This window comes from Bubalus bubalis, chromosome 10, assembly GCF_019923935.1.
Source record: "Bubalus bubalis isolate 160015118507 breed Murrah chromosome 10, NDDB_SH_1, whole genome shotgun sequence".
In the NCBI taxonomy this organism is placed as follows: domain Eukaryota; kingdom Metazoa; phylum Chordata; class Mammalia; order Artiodactyla; family Bovidae; genus Bubalus; species Bubalus bubalis.
Window position 1 is genome coordinate 31,647,807 of NC_059166.1, and position 20,350 is coordinate 31,668,156.

General features: G+C 39.8%; 1 protein-coding gene and 1 long non-coding RNA gene across 2 annotated transcripts in view; one reads left to right on the forward strand and one right to left on the reverse strand.

The window, feature by feature from the left end:
* Positions 1-2,420: 2,420 nt before the first annotated feature.
* On the reverse strand, positions 2,421-11,674 carry LOC102406590. Its single transcript, XR_327614.4, has 3 exons — positions 11,537-11,674; positions 5,013-5,092; positions 2,421-4,443 (listed from the first exon to the last, which is right to left on the reverse strand). It is a non-coding gene; the product is annotated as an uncharacterized LOC102406590 (long non-coding RNA).
* Positions 11,675-11,773: 99 nt separating this feature from the next.
* SGK1 (serum/glucocorticoid regulated kinase 1) overlaps positions 11,774-20,350 on the forward strand; it is a 111,677-nt gene continuing 103,100 nt past the window's right edge. Inside the window, exon 1 of the mRNA XM_006059280.4 lies at positions 11,774-11,988. Within this exon, the coding sequence (XP_006059342.1) occupies positions 11,920-11,988 (69 nt within the window). The 5' untranslated portion in view covers positions 11,774-11,919. The remainder of the gene's footprint in view (positions 11,989-20,350) is intronic.

Sequence of the window (20,350 nt, forward strand, 5' to 3'; positions counted from 1 at the left end):
GAGTACGAAAGATACTAAAAATAGTCATTCCATGGGTAGCCAGTGAATCATTCCCTGACACTTAACTTAAAGTGCAATAAATGTCACCATCTGTAGGACATTCAAGAACCAGCCCCCTACACACACACACACACACATAGACACACACACACATACAGAGGGGGTCCAGGTCTAGGGGGCACCCCACACCAGACTACGCTATGTGACATAGCTAGCCAGCCTACACCTCCCCAGCAGCCAGACCTGAGAAAACCTCAGCCCTTTCAAAACTGTCTTCCTGGAGCCCAGCAACCTCTTTCTTCCTCCCTCTTTTTGGTGGGGAACATGAAAGGAAACGGTTTTATATATCCACTGAGGCAATAGAGAACCTAGAAGGGGCCACAAAAGGCTAGATCCAGCCTATAGATAAATTTTTGTTTCATAGAGAGTTTTTAAAAATTAGAAAATTTTTCAAAAATATATGGTTGTGCAACTTCTATAAAATGTCAGACAACCCAGCACCACCAGACTGATGTTTCTGTGGGTGATAATGCACTGGCGCTGAGTAGCAGCAACCCTTTTCACAGGGCCCCATTCATCTCAGCTCCTGACAGTTTCATTCATTTTCTTAGCCCACCTGCCCCTTAACAAGTGTTAAGTTTTTGACTTGGTCTAAACATTGGTGGTGAGGTGGGACATCTATAATAGTGAGAGAAATCTCAAAAATATCAATTCATTGATCAACATGATTGTAGCAACGTTTTCTTGAGTGTTTGCACACATAGCTTCCCTCTCTTTCAACTTCCCATAGCAACAAGCAAATAAATTGCACAAAACTTCTCATAGGTGTGGAAATATTTCAAAATTCATATAATAAGTCACTTCAATCTTCTCAGAAACTTTCTGAGGTAAGTATATTTTTAGCTCTATTTTTAGATGAGGAAACTATGGAGCGGAAGTTAAGTAACTTTCTCAATGTCACGTTGCTAGAACACAGTGCAGAGTGAAGAACAAAACCCAAGCAGGCTGACATCAGAGTCTTTGTTTTAGTCATAATATGGTTCCATGCCCTGCATCCATTCAGTTAAAAATTCTGTTCTTCAAAGCATCTCCTAATATCTATGAAATGGTCTTTCCCGATGGGTCAGAGATGAAGCATTCACCTGCAGTGCAAGAGACCTGGGTCCGATCCTTGGGTTGGAAAGATCCCTTGGAGAAGGGAATGGCAACCCACTCTAGTATTCTTGCTGGAGAATCCCATGGACAGAGGAGCCTAGCGGGTCCATGGGGTCACAAACTGTTGGACACAACTGAGCAACTAACACTTCTTACTTCTCCTTATAAAGTGCCTAACCCAGTGTCTGGCAGTTTAAAAGCCTTCACAATCTAGTGTTTTAGATACTACTAGAATATTTCATTTAGCATCATTTTTGTAAAGGCATAACCGGGTCCAACTTAAACTCCTGCCTCCAGCCTGCATGTGACTTCTTTCTCATCTTCTCCTTGTGTTTCTCCATCTGGCAACAAGGACAGAGTGCCAGAAGCCACAGAAAAAGTAGGTCTCAGCCCCCAAGAAAAGAAATTGTACTTGAGGACTTGTAGTGCAAGGTGAAAGAGGCATATTACTCTTATACTAATACCTGTGAGCATATATTATGTAATATAATACAAAATTGGCATGTATTTTTCAAAAGATAAAACGTGACTTAAAGAAAATCTTTACTTGCAGGTGATTGCTTTGAGTTAATGTCCTCAGACCCCTCTAAAAACTAGGTCCATAGTCCTGTGAAAGTATTGTCCAGCTCCTGACAGAACACTCCAAATGCTTTCTGCCTTCTGTGCTCTGAATGCTTCTTTGTAGTCACTGGTTTCAAAGACATCTTCCTCTATGAATGTTTTCAGGTAACAACAGCAACAGCAGCCATATCTTGCAGTGTGCCAAGAACCCTGCTAAACAACTCACATATATCTCTCAATTATTCTAAGAACTCAAAAAGATAGGTACCACTGTTGTCTCATCTTTAAAAACCAGAAACAAGCTTGGAAGGCTTAAATCCTGTGTTTCAAATCGCATAGCAAGGAAATGATGAAGACATTCGAACCCTGGCATTTTTACTATTAGCCATTAGACCCCACTGACTTTAGTACAACAACCCATTGTTTCATTATTCTTCTGTGGTTGATTTGAATATTGGAAAAGACCCTGATGCTGGGAAAGATTGAAGGCAGGAGGAGAAGGGGACAACAGAAGATGAGATGGTTGGATGACATCAGTGACTCGATGGACATGAGTTTGAGCAAGCTCTGGGAGTTGTTGATGGACAGGGAAGCCTGGCATGCTGCAACCCATGGGGTCACAAAGAGTTGGACACAACTGAGTGACTGAACTCAACTGAACTGATTTAAATATGCATATTGAATCAATGAGAAAAAGAGGTGGAACTCACTGTCTTTTATTTAGACCATATTTCCTTCCTCACCCAAATAGTATTGATATATATCTAGTAGACTACATAAATATAGTTTAGCATATAGACACTTAAAATTAGAGAGGTCTCATTTTTCATAAGATTGTCATTTACCTAGAATGCCTGGCAACAAAACAAATTTATATTACATTTTAAAGCTTTTCAGTGGTCCATTTTATTATAAAAATAGCACACACAGGGTAAAAATAAGAGTATTCCATTGAAAGTACACTTTAAGCCCTTTCAGAAAAGTTAAATATTAGTATTTTGTTCAGCCAAAGCTGAGAAGGGAATCAAGGCAGAACTCTCCAGTAAAACCCTATATTAAAAATTAAAAATAGAAACATAAAATAATAGGCTAGATAAGGAGTTTGTATTTTTAAAATATAAATAAATAAACAGGAGAATTTTTAAAGAATATACTGGTCTTTTCCCACTCCATTTAATAGCTTCTGTTCAAATGTCAAGCCTGTATATCAGTGACAAGATAGTGTAGAAGGAAAGGCCAAATCCAAGGAGAAACATGGTCACTAAAATGTTTAACCATTTTAATAGGTGACCTTTCACAGTCCAAGGGATTTTGATTGCACATAACTTCCCCAAATAGCTATCTTCTCTTCAGAATGTGTTATTATATTTTGAACTAAACATTATTTTCTCCATCCCATCTAAAAAAATCTAAACCTTCCATTCAAATTCTTATAGCTCTCTTGACTAGGAACTTGGAGAAAGTTTCATGAAAACCTTATGACGCAAATTCAATTAAATTCTCAGTCACTTGACAGAATCCTATTTGAGCTTCTCTCTTTTGATTAAGAAGGTTACTTACAGGGAGAGGTGGTTTGACTGATTTTGTAATCAGTTAAAGAAAAAAAGAAAGAAAGAAAAAGAATAGTCAATAAAAGAAGGAGCTACCACTCTTCACGCAGATTTTATTAAAGAGGCTGTTATAAAGAATAAGGATTGGCAGCCAAAGGCTGGATCTAGGGAAAACTGAGTCATATCCTAAAGAAATGTGACTGATATTTAGTCCTGAACCCTGTGCCTAAAAAATGATTGAATCATCAACAAATACTTGCTGTCCTATTGCTTGATGGATACATATTGCTATATTTTTTATTCTCTTAAAAAAATTATTTATTTGACTGCATCAGGTCTTAGTTGTGACACATGGATCTTTAGTTGCAGCTTGTCGTATCTAGTTCCCTGACCAGGGATCAAACCCAGGCCTCCGTGCATTAGGAGCATGGTGTCTTAGCCACTGGACCACCAAGGAACTCCCTCTCTTCTCTTTTGTATAGATTTCATATATTCCTGTGACTGGCTAGATTCAAATGGGAAAGTCACTAACTGTGATTAACTTTGGGCAAGTCAGTCTCTCTCTGGGCCTCCCTATTATCATCTATACATGAAGGGTTTGACTGAAAGATCTCTAGGGTCCTTTGCAGTGGTATGTTACACTCTACAATTCTAAGAACTGGCTGTGATCAAATACTATTCTTTGTAAATGTCCAAACACTAAGCATTGCACCTAAAATCTATGAAGTATATACTCAGAGATGAATAGCATTTTGTTATGCTCATAAATGCTATCTCTGCTCCACAAAGCCTGAGAGCTCAGCTGAAAAATCTCAAACAGCTGAGATGATTCAAATACTTCAGGGCTGGAATTATCTGAAACATTATCTCATATGTCTGGTTCCTGGGCTGGGTTGACTTGAAAGCTGGGCTCAATTGAGGCCATCAACCAGAGAACCTACTCCTGGCTTCTTCATGCGGCTTGAGGTTCCTCACATTGTGGTCTTTAGGCCACAAACTTCTTACACGGTGGCTCAGGACTCAAAGTAAGACAGTTGCAATGAACAAAATAAAGCAATTTGACCTTTTATGACCTAAGCTCAGAAGTCACATAACAGCACTTTCACTGTGTTATATTGACTGAAGAAGACACAAGCCCAATCAGATTCAAAGCGAGGGGTCATCAACCAGATCCAACCTGTCAATGAGAGCAAATTGAAGTATTAGCAACCATGTTTTAAAATTGTCATAGGCAGATATAAACACATAGATATAGAAATATGTACACATATGTGTATATCTCCTTTAATGTTCACAACCAACCAATTAGGTAGTATTATGTCTATTTTTAGCTTGCCTGGAATCACATAACTAGTAAGTTTCAGAGGCAGAATTCCAGTCCATCTATACAAAGCCATGCTAATTCTACTAAACCATATTAACTGGAGGGGAGACCCCATTCATTTCAATGTTTATTATTCCCACTCTAATAGTTTTGAGTTGACGTTATATACATGATGTCTGATTTCCCTTGAAAACAAAATAAGCCAAACTAGATGAAATTGAGTTCAATTTAAATAAGCATAATTTACAAAACAGATAAACCCCAGTTAAACTCAGAGAGTTTCAAATTGAAGCCAATCCCATTCAGGGATCAATTCACCCTAAGGCACAGCAATTTCTAAGATACTAAGATATGAGGCTCCTGGTTCTTTGTCTCTTCTGGGGCCACTCCCACCATTGGACCTATCTACCCAGATCACTTACCCTTTTGATTTGAATTATCTGAGAAACTGATTCAATTTTTCACTGCATGGACCTCTTAGAGAAAAAGCCAAAGATAGTGCCTGTAAAATAGAGAAAACATAAGCTGCTAATTTCCCTCTAGCATCTTCTCAATCAATACCAATCCCAGTAGCCTATTGCATCATGTACAGAGCATGGTGAGATGAATGACAAGAGCAACCCTCCAAGCCAGTGTTCATTTGTGCTCTCCATAGAGAAATGGTTAATGAACATCTTTTGGGCAAATCAAATTGAAAATACAACTTCTGACCTCATTTTTAGGAGTCATATTGAACTTGATCTTAAAGGTTGAATGTTGAGAGAAAAAGGAGAGACATTGCTAAAAATATTTCCCACTGCTCAAAATTGCATCCAATAATAAGGCTATAAAATCCATTACCATCTAGAGTTTCTAATTCATTTCTCAAAGTCATTCAGAAGGCAATCTAATTCACAGATGATAATGACCTTTATAGAATGCTCTCCTGACCTGCTCTATTCATTCCCACTGAGTAGGTACACGTATGTGCACACAGAAGTCTGAATTTGTATGTTCTCCAGGTTTCCATCAATGAGACTTATACAATGGCAAAGTCTTGCTGCCTGTTGAAAGCATCCTGATTCAGGAAAAAAGAGATCACTGTAATAAGGATCGTCAAGTCTAAAGGGAGTTCAAAGGAATATATCTTCTTTAAAATAAACAAGCTTTGTAGGTTTTAAATCCCTTGTATGATTTAAGTGAGGGAGCAGAAATAGATGCATAAATGTGAAAATCTGGCAGAGCTGTAAATTCACTGTTTATGTTGAATGAATTATCACTAATATTCAAATGAGCAATTACTAACAAATTGATTTGTCCCCTTGGGCTACATGTTGTCACATTGTCACAAGAAGGAGCCAATTTTTTTAATACCCTCACTTCAGAAAAGGCTACATCATAAATAGGTTTGCTATCTTTATTATGTGGAAACAATGAAAGAAAAAACAAAGGAAGAGAGGTCAATGTGTGTGTGGGTTCCTGTGTAGGGGAGCAGGCCCAGGTTAAAAGCAAATAACAGAGAAATGTAGGGAGGTATCTTGAATTTGTAATCAGTTGCTACAGGGTCTCTTGAACTAAGGAACTAAATTTTGCAATTCTATCTAAAAATCTTTCAGGTAATAGAGATAAATAAAAGTCCAGTTTATTTGGTGATCTGGCTAAAACCATACCATGAAAAAAAATGTCAAGTGCCTTAAATGTGAATTAAATATTATCATTAGGTAAGATTTGCTAGGACAAATACAGGTCTTTGTATTAGATTGTGCTTTTTCTTAGAATGACTAGCATATACTTGACATTCAATAGATAGTCAAATCAGATTAACATTGAAAATATATTTGCCAATTAGATCATTTTGCCAATTAGAAGAATATAGTTGATAAATATTATCTCTGTGAGGAAGCTGTATATCTATGAATTGCAATGCCTTTTTTTTTCTTTTGTAAATATAGTTAGAATGAAAACCAACTCTAAGGCTGTAGTACTTTAGCCTTACTTAGTCTCTTATCTACAAAAGGGATGCCATTCTGCAAAGTTCCATGAACCCATTCTGGTATTGATTCTTCTTATGAACATAATTCTTTCTCTCAAAGAAAAATATCATGAACTGATATTCAAGGCTTAATTTTTCTTTTGTAACTTATCCTTTGATACATGCACGAATTAAATGAAAACTAATTTGGTGAAACCAAAGAATTCTAATTAAAAGAAAGATTCTTTCCTACATACAAAAATAAATCCATAATTCCCAGTGGGCTCTCCTAACTCCTAATTGCATACCTACCACTATGGCTGGAGTTTTAAGCAAATGATCCAGTCATCTGGGTCAAATAGGAATGTAAAACATTTGTCATCATGTGGTCTATTTGTGTCCTTTTCTCCCTTGGGACATTTGTCACTAGACAGATCTTTTGTTGTTTATCATTTTTTATGTTTTCCAGGTTGCTTTGGGGGAAAAAAAAGAATTCACATTCCATTTAGCAACTAAGCCAATGACACAAAAACAATTTGATCTATGGAAGGTGAATTTTCTAAAAAGTACTACAGCAGTATACCTGTCTTACTTCAGTAAAACCAAAAATGTAGAGTTAGGTATTATTTTACAAGGCCTTTTTATTAATACATATTATTTGATACTTTTGCTGCAACATGGATGGACCTAGAAATCTAAAAAAAAATAATAGAAATGCACTTCTACACAAAATAGAAACAGACTCACAGACATAGAAAATGAACTTATGGTTACCAAAGGAGAAAGCAGGAGAAGGATAAATTAGGAGTTTGGGATTAGAATATACATACTGCTAAGTCACTTCAGTCGTGTCCGACTCTGTGTGATCCCATAGATGGCAGCCCACCAGGCTCCCCTGTCCCTGGGATTCTCCAGGCAAGAACACTGGAGTGGGTTGCCATTTCCTTCTCCAATGCATGAAAGTGAAAAGTGATCGTGAAGTCGCTCAGTCGTGTCCGACTCCTAGCAACCCCATGGACTGCAGCCCACCAGGCTCCTCCGTCCATGGGATTTTCCAGGCAAGAGTACTGGAGTGGGGTGCCATTGCCTTCTCCAGAATATACATACTTTTATATATAAAATGGATAACCAATAGAGACTTACTGTATAGCACAGGGAACTATATTCAGTATCTTGCAATAGTCTATAATGGAACAGAATATGAAAAAGAATATGTATATACATGCATAGCTGGATCACTTTGCTGTACACCTGAAACTAACATAACATTGTAAATCAACTATCTATTAATGAAATTTATTTTTTGCATTGATACTTAAATGCATTGATGCATTTAAGGCCTCTCTAAGGCCTTATGAGGTAGACATAATGCATTTTGTTATTGTTTTACAGATGAGGAAACACGTTCAGTGAATTGAAGGGACTTATTCAAGGTCATACAATTAGGGAAGGGAGATTAGTAACCAGATCTTCCAAATCAACATAGCCTCTCTCCATGTCTTTTATATATTGGTAGTCAGTCCTACCTATTTGCTTTATTTTATTATTTGTGTTATAGTCTAAACATTATACTTGAGAGGAAAAGTAAATATATTCCAAAAAGCAAATAGAGGATTAAGAGATTCTTTTTAACATGAGAGTTTTTTAATAAAAAAGATATGTCATCCCAGGGTCTCAGTGTCATTGAATCTTAAAGAACTAGGAAGAATTAAGGGTCATTGGGTCTAATTAGAGCTCAGTACATTAGTAATGACGCGAGTTTACTTTATGGTTTAAGAATTTCAAAAATATTTAACAATTCTTACTAACGGCCTGGTGCCAGAGTCACTGATGTTAGCTTTACACAGTGTTTTTGTTTTTTTTCAATTCATTTAAAAAACATTCATTGAATGCCTAGCATGGTCCAGGCACTATAGTGTAGGCTGAAGCTACAGAAATGAATGAGCATGTTCAATGAAAAAAAAAAAGTAAGAAAATAAATTAATTAAATTGAAACAAGTTTAATATGTAAGCAAGATGTTGTAAGAGTCCAGGAGTTATTTTCTGTTCTACCATAAGAGGTAGTCTATGGTCCTTTGTAGATACTAATGAGCTTGGCAAAGGAGAAATTTATAAAGAGCAGTCACTCTGAGCCTACCTGCAGGCAGTTTTGTTTATGAAAAGAGAGGTAATAGATGAGAGATGCTTGCTTTTCCCTGAGAGGCCAACACAGTACGGTTAAACACATTGATCTATTATTACAGATGATCAAAATATCATCTCAAATAATGGGCTACCTGATCTGGTCAGAACCCCTGCCCTTTGCTTCTCCTTCTGACCAGGGAGAAAGAGACCAACCTCTGACCAACCTCTACTTATTCTTTAAAGTTCTGAACTAACTTTGAGGAAAACTTCCCAGGCCTTCCTCTCTAAACCACTCAGCCACCCCTCCAAACCAAGGTGAAGTTAACACTTGTACATATAGAATCATATATAATTTATATCATTCTTATTATATAACATATAAAGGCAGAAAGAGAAGATGGCAACAGAGGATAAAATGGTTGGATGGCATCACTGATTCAATGGACATGAACTTGGCCAAACTCTGAGAGATGGTGAGGGACAGGGAGGCCTGGTATGCTGCAGTCCATGGGGTCACAAAGTGCCAGACATGCCTTGGTGACTGAAAAACAACATTGCATAATATATGTTATTTCTAACATACAATAATATATCATTCTTTCAACAATATGTGTTTCTTTAGTGGGCTGTGACTTCATTAGGATATTTGCATTCACAGGACCTACCACAGGATCTAACATATACTCAGGACAGTGTAGCAGCTCCAAAGGGGTGGCATATAGTGGTGAGGAGGGATAGGATTTAGCTTTATCCTCACCTCCTCCTCTATGGTTTCTATCAACCTTCCCTTTTCACTCCAAATAAATGTACAGTGCACTTAAAACCAGTATGTGTGCTGTATCAGTGTGGAATCAAGGCAAGGTCCCTAGTTCCCACTTCCAACAGGATGCTTAGAGAGGCCTTCTTTTGCATATCACTCAAATTCAATTACTATCTCTTAAAATACTTTTAAGGAAGGGGCAGTATGAGAAACAGGAAAGAATTTGAATGGGCATGATTTATTTAAATCAGGTTTATTGAACTGTAATTTATATAGAGTAAAATTTTCTTCCTTCATATATAAAGTCTGATAAATTTTGACAAATGCATAATCATATAATCCACCCCATCATCATGATAAAGGACATTCCTACCTGCCTCAAAAATTCTCTTTGAGGAGTTCCCTGGTTGCTTAGTGGTTAGGATTTTGTGCTTTCACTGCCATGGCCTGGGTTTAGTCCCTGGTGGGGGAACTGAGGTCCTACAAACCGCCTAATGGGGACAAAAAAAAAAAAAATTCTTTTCAAATTACCAGAGTTTTAATGAACTCTTTAGAAGAACCCCCAAAAGCTATCACTGCTGGAGTTTAAATAATATACTCCTTGCATCTCGCACAACTTAACATATATTTCCAAAATAAAGCACTTATTTTTCTTCAGTTATAATACCATCATGTGGTTGTGCTACATTTTCTTTTGGAAATCTCAAAGCATTTAGCTAACAAGATTTCATTGTTATTCCCCACCAAACCTGGTCTAGCTCTAAAGATGTATATTCCAATTCAATGAAATCAGTGCATCTCTTTCCCAGTTAACCTTGCCACAGACCATCTTATAAATATGTTAACAATGTTAGGCATATCGCTTTTAATGAGCTGCCCATTCATTTTATCAGGTAGACATTGTGCCTTTCCCTCATTTATTAACTATATTCCTTTGTGGTGACATTGAAAAGGCTCTACATCCTGGGGACGCTTGCTCCATTTGGATATAATAGATACATTGAATGACACAGCAAACAAGTGAATGACTAAGTCAATAAATGAGTGAATGAATGAGGGAATGACTGCCTCCATTTCATGGATGAGGCACCTTCTGAGAGGCACCATGAGGTCAGTTGACTGGCAGAAAGCCACACACTGATGTCGTAGCAGTGCCCAATTGGATGCCAAGATTGTTTTCTTTGCTCTCTCTATTTAGCTACCAACTTTGTTAAAAATCCCCATAAAATATCGACAGGAAAAAGTAAACATGGAAAAATTGGCCACACACAAACTACATGGCTCTTCAAAATGAATTTAATTTGTAAAGAATAACATGAGTCAAAAATGAGGAAGGGTAGATTTTCACTTAATGGGGAAAAAAACGCTTTCCCCTCTTATTCATTTTGAGTCCTCCTTTCTGTTAAATGGATTCAGTGACACTTTTTGGTAATGCCCTTTGTATTTTTTGCATAAGATACTTTGGATATATGCCCATTGTGTTCTTTTTTTAAACAGATTCCTTTAGTGGAAAATACACACATACACACACACAAACTAATGTTCACAGTTGCCTATTATATTATGACAAGTAGGAAGAGGACACTAGCAAGGTTCTACATAATGAGAGATCATCCATTGTTACACTTTATTTTTCTCCACATTTGGACAGATCGGGAATAAATTTGATTAAATTTCCATTGAGAACCGTCCCCTCCCCGCCTGCAGGAATATGTATCAACAGAATTTCAATAAGCATAAAATTAAAACATTCTGCATGTTATAAGAAAATCTGATTTAAAGGATCCTAACAACAAAAAGAAAAGGGAAAAAAGCTATTAAAGTAAACCTCCCGAAGGGAGTCAACTGCTTTTCAGTGCATCCTGCGCTGATGCCTACTCTCCATCCGCGCTGCTCAGATATTCATGAATCGCTGTGTCTTCCAGCACTGCTTTCCCTCTCCCTCTGCTTTTCTGGCGCGGCTCTCCCTCCCCCTTCCTCCCCCCACCCCCCCTTTCCTCTGGCTTCTGCTCTTTCTTACTCCTTCTCTCAGCTGCTTAACTACAGCTCCCACTGGAACTTGCACAATCAAAAACAGCTCTCCTCTCCGGCAGCCTCCACAAGCGCATCACCTGGAGCAGAGCGACTCTCCCAGTGCACACGCCGCAGAGCAGCCAGGTAGCTGGGGGCGCGCAGAGGGTGCCCTTCTCCTGCTGGGCAGCAGCCAGAGCCTCTCCTCGGAATCCGGGGCATCCTGGGGTCCTGTTGCGGTGATGCCTGCCTTTCGGAGCAGTGATGGAAAGAGAAGAGCCACTGTCGGTGGAAACTGAGAGCGGGGAGAGGTTGCTGCAGTAGCCGGTGCTGCAGAATGTGTGAGTGAAAACCTAAGCCGCGCTGGATTCTCCATCCCGCTCGGTCTTCGTCAACTAGTCCAGGAGGCAAGTCGGGAACCAGATGCATTGACCAGGTGGGGGCCACCCTGGATCTGTTAACCGTGAAGTCCCCACCGTGGAAAATGGTAAACAAAGACATGAATGGATTCCCAGTCAAGAAATGCTCAGCCTTCCAATTTTTTAAGAAACGGGTAAGGACAGGTTTTGTTTGCTTCTTTTGTTTTCTGCTCTTGTCTGAAATGCCTTTGATTGCTTGCTGGAGGTAAGCCCAAGTTTCGGTGGCAAAGCCCCAAATGGAAGTCGTGTATGTCTGGTCGCAGTTGTCCAGCTGGGAAATAGACCTGCCTTGATACAGATTTGAGGGTGGGGGCACCTAGGCAGAGTTGCTTTGGGAGGAGGGGGTTGGGCTGAGATGTCCTAAGGATGGTTTAGAGTGGGAATGGGAATTTCCCAACCAAAGCCACAAGATTACAAACAGTTTCAAAGAGAATTAGCCTGGGTACAGTTATTGGCTAGTTAATTTGGTTGGGGACTAATTCCGTGGTGCGCTCTCGCTCTCTCTTATCTTTGAAGGCTTCAACTTTTCCCACACCTTTCATTCACTCAGTCTCAAGTGCAGCTTTATCATCTTCCTGCCTCAGAAGCAGCAGCTTCTAGCTTCCCAGATTCATCTGGCCAATAACTTGCTGAGTCTCTATCTATGGTAAAAATAGCAAAGGACTAGAATGACCTTTCAGAGAACTGATGGAGTCCAGCATTTTAAATCCTCTATTTCAGGTTGCCTCAATTTTACTTGGTACAACCGCCTTTCTTTTCATGGGCAGTGTGAATTCAAGTGATAATATGGGGTTATGCTGCTGTATACTTTTATTTCTTAAATTCTTGTTCTTCTGTTCAGGACGTTAATGATACATTGCTTGTAAATGAGCAAAGAAAAGGGAGGGGGCTTTCCTTGTGTTTCACAGTAAACTCAGTTCATTGTAATGGTCCCACTGGTGGTCCACTTATGGTTTATACATAAGTGAGAGGTAAGAAATGAATGACTGTTAAGCAACTGATGACTGACATTCTCGTGGAGAGTTTCTTAAGCAACAGCAGCTTCCTCCAGCCCCCAGCTGCCCTGGTCTATTTGATACCCTAGGGCAATTCCATCAAAATGATTCTCTTCATTCATTCCCGGTTCCTTCATTCAGGTCTTCCATGTGCTGCTCCGGAAACACAGCCCTTCACTTAAACCACCAACAGAACACAGTGAACTACACACTGGGCTGGATTACGTCCTGCACCAAGTGGGCAAGCTGGGAAGGCAGGGCTGGGAACAGCATGTCAGTCCAGGTCAGAGGGCTAACACAGTTTCCCACACACCTGTGACTGAATTCCCATTAGTCGAGCAAAACCTTCCCTAAAGTCCATGGGTCAAAACATATTCATTAAAACCAAAGCAAAACCCACGTTGTCCTGGCTTCTGCATCGGAGGCCTCAGCACCTGGCAAGGAAGTCTCCCGCTGGAGGAGACTCAAGTTGAATTGGAGCAAGGCAGTGCCACTTCTCAGAGTGCACCATGTTTCTTCATTTTTCCCTGTAGCCAAGATATTTCTTTCCAAGGAAAGAGCACTTTGTAAAAAACAATTTCCACACAGTAAACAAATGTTTTGATAATAAATAAAAAATTCCATGGCTCATAACTCAGTAGTTAAACTCTTTACTCTCATTTAATTAACTAAATGAATTAATTAAACTCTTTACTCTCATTTAATTAATTGATTGGTGGTACTAAGGGGACAGTGATGGTGATTTTTTTTGGTTGGTTGGTTTTTGGTTTGTGTTTATTTATTTACTTTAATATTTCTCAATCAGATATATTTAATCAACTGAGTAACTGTCAAGTAGATTTTAAGTTTTATCTTATTTTCTTTGCTATCAAAATGTGCTATAATAACTGTTAATTTACTATCTCGTTTCTTTTTTGCTTAAAAGCAGAATTTAACGGTAGCTTTCAGTTGCTGCCTCTGTAGACCTTGCATTTTGCAAAGAACTAACCAGGGTACTGATGTCTAACCTGAGTGCTTGCAGAGAGAAAGAACGTGAAACCAAGATATGTAGGAGACCTAAGAGACATGAGTTCTATCCCTCGGTCAGGAAGATCTCCTGGAGGAGAGCCTGGCAACCCACTCCAGTATTTTTGCCTGGAGAATCCCATGGACAGAGGAGGCTGGTGGGCTACAGTCTATGGGGTCCCAAAGAGTCAGACACGACTGAAGCAATTTAGCATGCACACACCCATCCAGCCCCGCAGCTTCATCTACCTTTGAATCTGGATCTATCATTTTCTGGAGATAGCATCAGAAACCTCCCCTCTTGTTGTCCTTCCTCTTCAAGGACAAAACAGCAGAATATGCCTTTGTGTCAAATCATGGAGAGCCCTAAGGGATAAAGTCTTTGATTCTTGTCCATACATTATCGTTTCTGAAAGTTCATTTCAGTCTGTACCATGACTTTGCTATAGGTTTTGCTTTTTTATTCCTTTGTTTGTTTGGGGTCTTTAATTACACAGCTGATATGTAAATAAATGTGTAAAACATTAAGATAATACCCAGGTAATTCCCTCTGCCTTTCTTATCTAGAGATAAATGTTGACATCTATCTTTCCCAGATCTTCTCTATGCATCTGTATGCACATTTATATACTAGAATGCCTTTGTTCTCAGCTAAGAATAATCCATTTTTCTTATATTCTATTGTTGAAGTTCCACAGATTTCTGCATATTTTATTTTTAACCTACTTAGACAGTCTTACAAAATGAACCTTTGTCCAATGCCCACATTAAACCATGAATAGATCTTGGAAAAAACCCATAGATTTTTTAGGGCTTACTAAAAACATGGAGGTTTGGACCCAAATTTTGATGGCAGAAAGCTTAACTAGTGCTTCCTACGCCTCTGAGATATTTCACAAGAAGCCTAAGAAGGTCGCCAAAAGGAAAGGCAGAATGATCCACCCTGTGATTCATTTAGAAGAATAAGTGTACCACCATTTATTGAGAGCTTGCTATGTTCTAGAAGTTATGGGCCAAGTGCTTTATACGTATTAGCTCATGAAATCCTCAGAGTCATCCTGTGAAGTAAGAAAACATTAAATGTGCAAAGCACGGCTTAAGAGAGATTAAACAACCAACCCAATATCACTTAACTAAAAAGTAGCAGAGCCAAATTTTTGATTTTCCTTGACCCAAAGCCCATATTCTTAATCCAGACTTTCTATTTTTGAATCACATTCCCACCCCCTTTTTTCTTCCATAACAGAATATTTTTTTCTCCCCAAGTAAAATGTTTATGCCATTATGCAATTTATAAAACCTACAAAGAGTCCTCAGCTGACTCTCTCGAAGCTTCTTTCCAACCATCAGTCATGATTGAGGCAGCTCTGGGGAACCCAGCCTCAAGGAACACAATCTAAAGAAAGGCAGTCCTGGTGCTAGTTCCCCCAAATCCTTTGGATTTATGCTTGCCACCGCCATGTCTTAAAAGCTCAACTAAATCAGCTTAATTTCATTTAGTTGAGAATAGCTAAGCTAAACTCGGTAAGAATTCTACTTCCATTCTGTATGTGTTAATGATAAGTTAACATTAAATGCCTATTGATTATTCTTTATTCTTAGAATCTCTGAAAAATTCATTTAAGATAAATGGAAAAATGTCCTTATCAGTTTTATTGTCAAAATCTAAGAGCTTTAAAAGGTATAGGGTTTGCTAAAGATAATCCATTTTCATGGATTTAAAGATTTGTTCATGGTTCAGATTCTTGCTTCGACTGTAGCTTGCCAGGCTCCTTTGTCTACCTTATTCTCCAGGCAAGAATATTGGGGTGGGTAGCCATTCCCTTCTTTAGGGGATCTTCCCAACCCAGAGATTGAACCTGGGTTTCCTGTGTTGCAGGCAGATACTTTACCATCTGCGCCATCAGGAAAGCCTGCGTTATGACTCAGAAAACACCAAAAATGATATTATCTTCAACTTGATAACCCATTTTGGAAATTCCTTAGGTATGTAAATCAGTTCAGTTCAGTCGCTCAGTCATGTCTGACTGTGACCCCACAGACTTCAGCAAGCCAGGATTCCTTATCCTTCACCAACTCCCGGAACTTGCTCAAACTCATGTTCATCAAGTCGGTAATGCCATCCAACCGTCTTATTCTGTCATCCCCTTCTCCTCCTGCCTTCAATCCTTCCCAGCATCAGGGTCTTTTTAAGACTTCTAAAGACAGAATCACATTATCTTTCATAACATTTCAGAGGATAACTAGGCAGGATGGAATTTTGGATTTGGAATATGCACCTTAGAAACTTTTTCATTGACCTACCTATTTTAAAGATGTAGAAACAGTGCTTGGCAGGTGAATCACTTACTCAACTAAAATGGGGCTAAGCCACTCCTCACAGGTAGGCTTTTCACTTCCAGATCAAGTGTCTTTTTTTTTTTTTTTTTTTTAATGCTCTCAAACAGGCCTCATTCATTCATTCTTTAAGAAATACAGTAGGGACAAAATCTAGTTCATCTTCCTAGTACTAACTGCCTCGTGACCACCAATTTTGATAAGACACTTCTTGTTGAACTTGTTTTGACTCAGTATATCATGATTTTGTGCATTTGAACAATCAATCTTTTTGCATTATTCTTACTAATGACAATGTTTTATAATGACTATCACTTATGCTTACCCCAGTAGCTCAGTGGTAAAGAATTCGAGTTCAATGCCAAAGATGCAGGAGACCAGAATTTGATCCCTAGGTCAGGAAGATCCTCTGGAGTAGGAAATGGCAACCCACTTGAGTATTCTTGTTTGAAAAATCCCATGGAAAGAGGAGCCTGGCGGGTTACAGTTCATGGGGTCACAAAGAGTCAGACACGACTGAAAGACTGACCACTACCATACTTACACAGCCCTAATATTGTTGATCACTGCTCTAAGAGGCCGAAGTATGTTACACATTTAATTTCTCAAACATGAAAAGTCTATGCGAGACACTATTGTTATCCCAATATGGTAGATGAAGAAGTGTCCTGGGCCGAGGTAGAGGGAGTAATCCTACATCATACAGCTAGTTTGTGGGAGAGTCAGGGGTTGGATCAAAGCATATGGCTGCAAAGTCTGTATCCTTCACCACTGCACATCCTATCTGTGATGTTAAACAATCCAGTGTGTCGAAAGAGACTTGAAGAGGTCTGATGGCCCTAGCTTCCTCCTTTCTCTAAAAATGATGGGGAATAAAGCAAAGGGTTTCAGGCTAGTTATGATGTTTCTTCTAGTGGAGCAGAGAAATGAGATCAACCTCCTCTGAAGTGGTTCTTCTACACCACCGTTTCTAAAACTTCATCCCTTTATATTTTACTTCCCTTGACTGTTCTATTTGTTGCTGTTCAGTTGCTAAGTCGTGTCTGACTCTTTTGACTCCATGGACTGCAGCACGCCAGGCTTCTGTGTCCTTCAACTCCTGAAAGCAGCTGAACTGGAATGATAATAAAAGTCCTTTTCTTATGGGAAGCTCTTTACATCTTCTCAGGGGGCTAGCGTTTACTGAATGTTTCCTAGGGGTCAAGCCTCGCTAGTATAACACTTTACTGGTATAATCGTCACAATCACTCCATTATTCCCATTTCACAACCAAAGAAGCTGAGTCAGAGGAGTAAGCAGTCCAAGGTCATGGTGCTAGAAAGAGGTGTAGCCAGAATCCAAATTCAGGCAGTCAGCTTTAGCACCACCAGTATTTCCATTGAAGCCACTGCAGTAAATGACAGTGAGGCAATCACCTCTGTAGGGATGTAAATTCCATCCAGAGAGGATTATGTGGGGTGGAGGGAAGTGGGGAGATCGTGGTGGTCACAGCTGTGGTGAATGACATCTCCCACTGGACTCCTGGAATGACTTCCCATTGGAAGACAGTAGGAATCAGAAGTCTGTCTTGGATTTATCCAAAATATATTTAATTATACTTCTTGAACTCCTGGTGGCTCAGAGGGTAAAGCGTCTGCCCGCAATGAGGGAGACCTGGGTTCGATCCCTGGGTCGTGAAGATCCCCTGGAGAAGGAAAAGGCAACCCACTCCAGTACTCTTGCCTGGAAAATCCCATGAACGGAGAAGCCTGGTAGGCTGCAGTCCATAGGGTCACAAAGAGTCGGACACGACTGAGCGACTTCGCTTTCACTTTCCTGAAACCACAGTGGAGATTTCAATGGCTTCTACTGTACTGTCTTCAGAAGTAGCTAAAGTCTGAGCCATTTGAGTCACCCCTGTGTCCACTCGAGGGCATAGAATACAACTGCAGTCACCCTGTGCTGTAACCCAGGACCCACCTGGAGCTCCCATAGGGCAGGAAGGTCCTTAAGGATAGAGAACCCGTTACCTTGTTCTCTGTATCCCCTCCTGTGTATGCGCATGTTAGTTACTCAGTCATGTCTGACTCTTCATGACCCAGTGGACTGTAGCCTGCCAGGCTCCTCTGTCCACGGACCTCTCCAGGCAAGAATAATGGCGTGGGTAGCCATTCCCTTCTACAGGGGATCTTCCCAACCTAGGAATCAAATCTGGGTCTCCTGCATTGCAGGCAGATTCTTTGCCATCTCAGCCACTTCTATATTTCTAACTAGTCAAACCATATTTGTTAAATGAACGTATGAATCAAGTAAATCAATGAATCCTTGTATTAAGTGATCCCTAAGTGGTTGCCTTGTCCTCCTGTTTCTGTCTTGAGATAGATGAATGGCTTAGGAAGGTAATGCATTTTAGTTCTGTGTTTAGATGTAGATATTATATGTGAGGACTTTGAAAAATAACAAATCCAACTCGAAGACAAGTTGTCACTACACTTAGCAGCTGGCAAGGAACCTTGAACTCAGCTCATTTAATAATCAGTGCTCACACCACAACTTCTTTTCTGTAATGATTTCCTTGTCAGGACAAACAAGACAGACACAGTCATGATTCACTACTCTCTTTTGATTTTATATTAATATAAATCACTGACTTCAACACTATACGTTATGCATTGTATATTCTCTTACCTAGAATCCTTAAAGCACCTTCCCAGTTATTATGGTTTTTCCTCATTTTTCAAAGTGATCTTAGGTGCCCCTTAGTGTGAAGAGAACTTTGAAGTCAAGAGGTCTTTCCTGCTTTGCACAGTGAGTCTTAGGGGGTTTGGACTGGAGCAGGGACTGGTTAGGTTTGGTTGTGCTGGGGGATGACTCTTCAGTAGCACAGTACACAGGTAAGGAGTAGCAGATATTTGTCACTTTGGCAGTTCTCAAGAAAGCCCAGGATAGTTAGGCTCTCATTCTTCCACAATGCTTAGAAAATCTTGTGAAAGGAAAGTGAGTTCCTTAAAAGTTCCACTTTTTGGAGAACAAGTACACATAAACTGTCATAAGAGACATTCTGAGTGCACCCATATCTTATGATCTATAAATGCTTAACAAGATAAAGCAGATCTAAAACAAAGCATGGCGAGTCACTGAAACACATGCCCTCATTTGGAGATTTCTGATTATAGAAGTGTAAGGGGAAGAACTGATAGGAACTGAATGGATAGAAAAGCTTAATCAGTAATTTAAGTGAAGCTAAAGATAGTTTTTTATTAAAGGAAATATCATGATGTTATCTTTTTTAAAGTGTGATGTATTTTTATGCACACTAGATAATCCAAACAGTTAAGCAATACTCCCTCCCCCCTCCCCAACCCGCCCCCGCCCCGGCCGTGCCTTGAAGCTTGACCAGGGATTGAACCCCAGGCCACATCAGTGAAAATGCTCAGTCTTAACCATTGGACCACCAGGGAATTCCTGAAGTCAATGTTCTTAACACTGGCAGATAAGGAGAAGCCTCCTGGCTTACATGGGATGCTATTTCCTACCTGCTAACTAGAACCTTGGTTCCTAGCTTGGAGCATAGAATCTCCACTAATGATGGGGTAAGGATGTTTATCCCTTGCATGGAGTTGAAGAAGGCTAAGTTCACAGGGCATACAATTTCTCAAAGGGCTTTAACTGGAGCAGTGGGCACTACTTCTCTGGAGAGTCCCATCCTTCAGAAGTCCAACCCTTCCTAGCAGAAAAGCAGGCTGCCCAGGTCCTTAGACTCAATGCATCCATCAGAGCTGGGAACAAGAAAGTCATCTGCCAGCCATCTCCCCAGACCCTTGGTCAAGGGCAGGTGGCCCCAGCCATTAGCCAACTTCCTCTGGCAGCCTACACAGTGAGCTGGCAAATTTTGAAAGCTTCTGTGTAGGAGGAAGAGGAGAAGGAGGCACGAGGAGGGCAATGGCGAGAGCAGACAGCCAGGGGGGCTAGGTGCTGCCTTGGCTTCCTTCTGCAGCGGCTCCGGCATTTGCGGACAGGATTACTATTCATGTTTGTTTTCTCTCACACCTATTTCTTCGCAGCATTCTGAAATGATTTCATAAGTATTTACAACAAAGAGAAATGAAAATCAAGGCTATAACTAGGACGGCAGGAGAATCTTCCCCTGGTGATGCAAGATGCCAAAATATTACTCTAA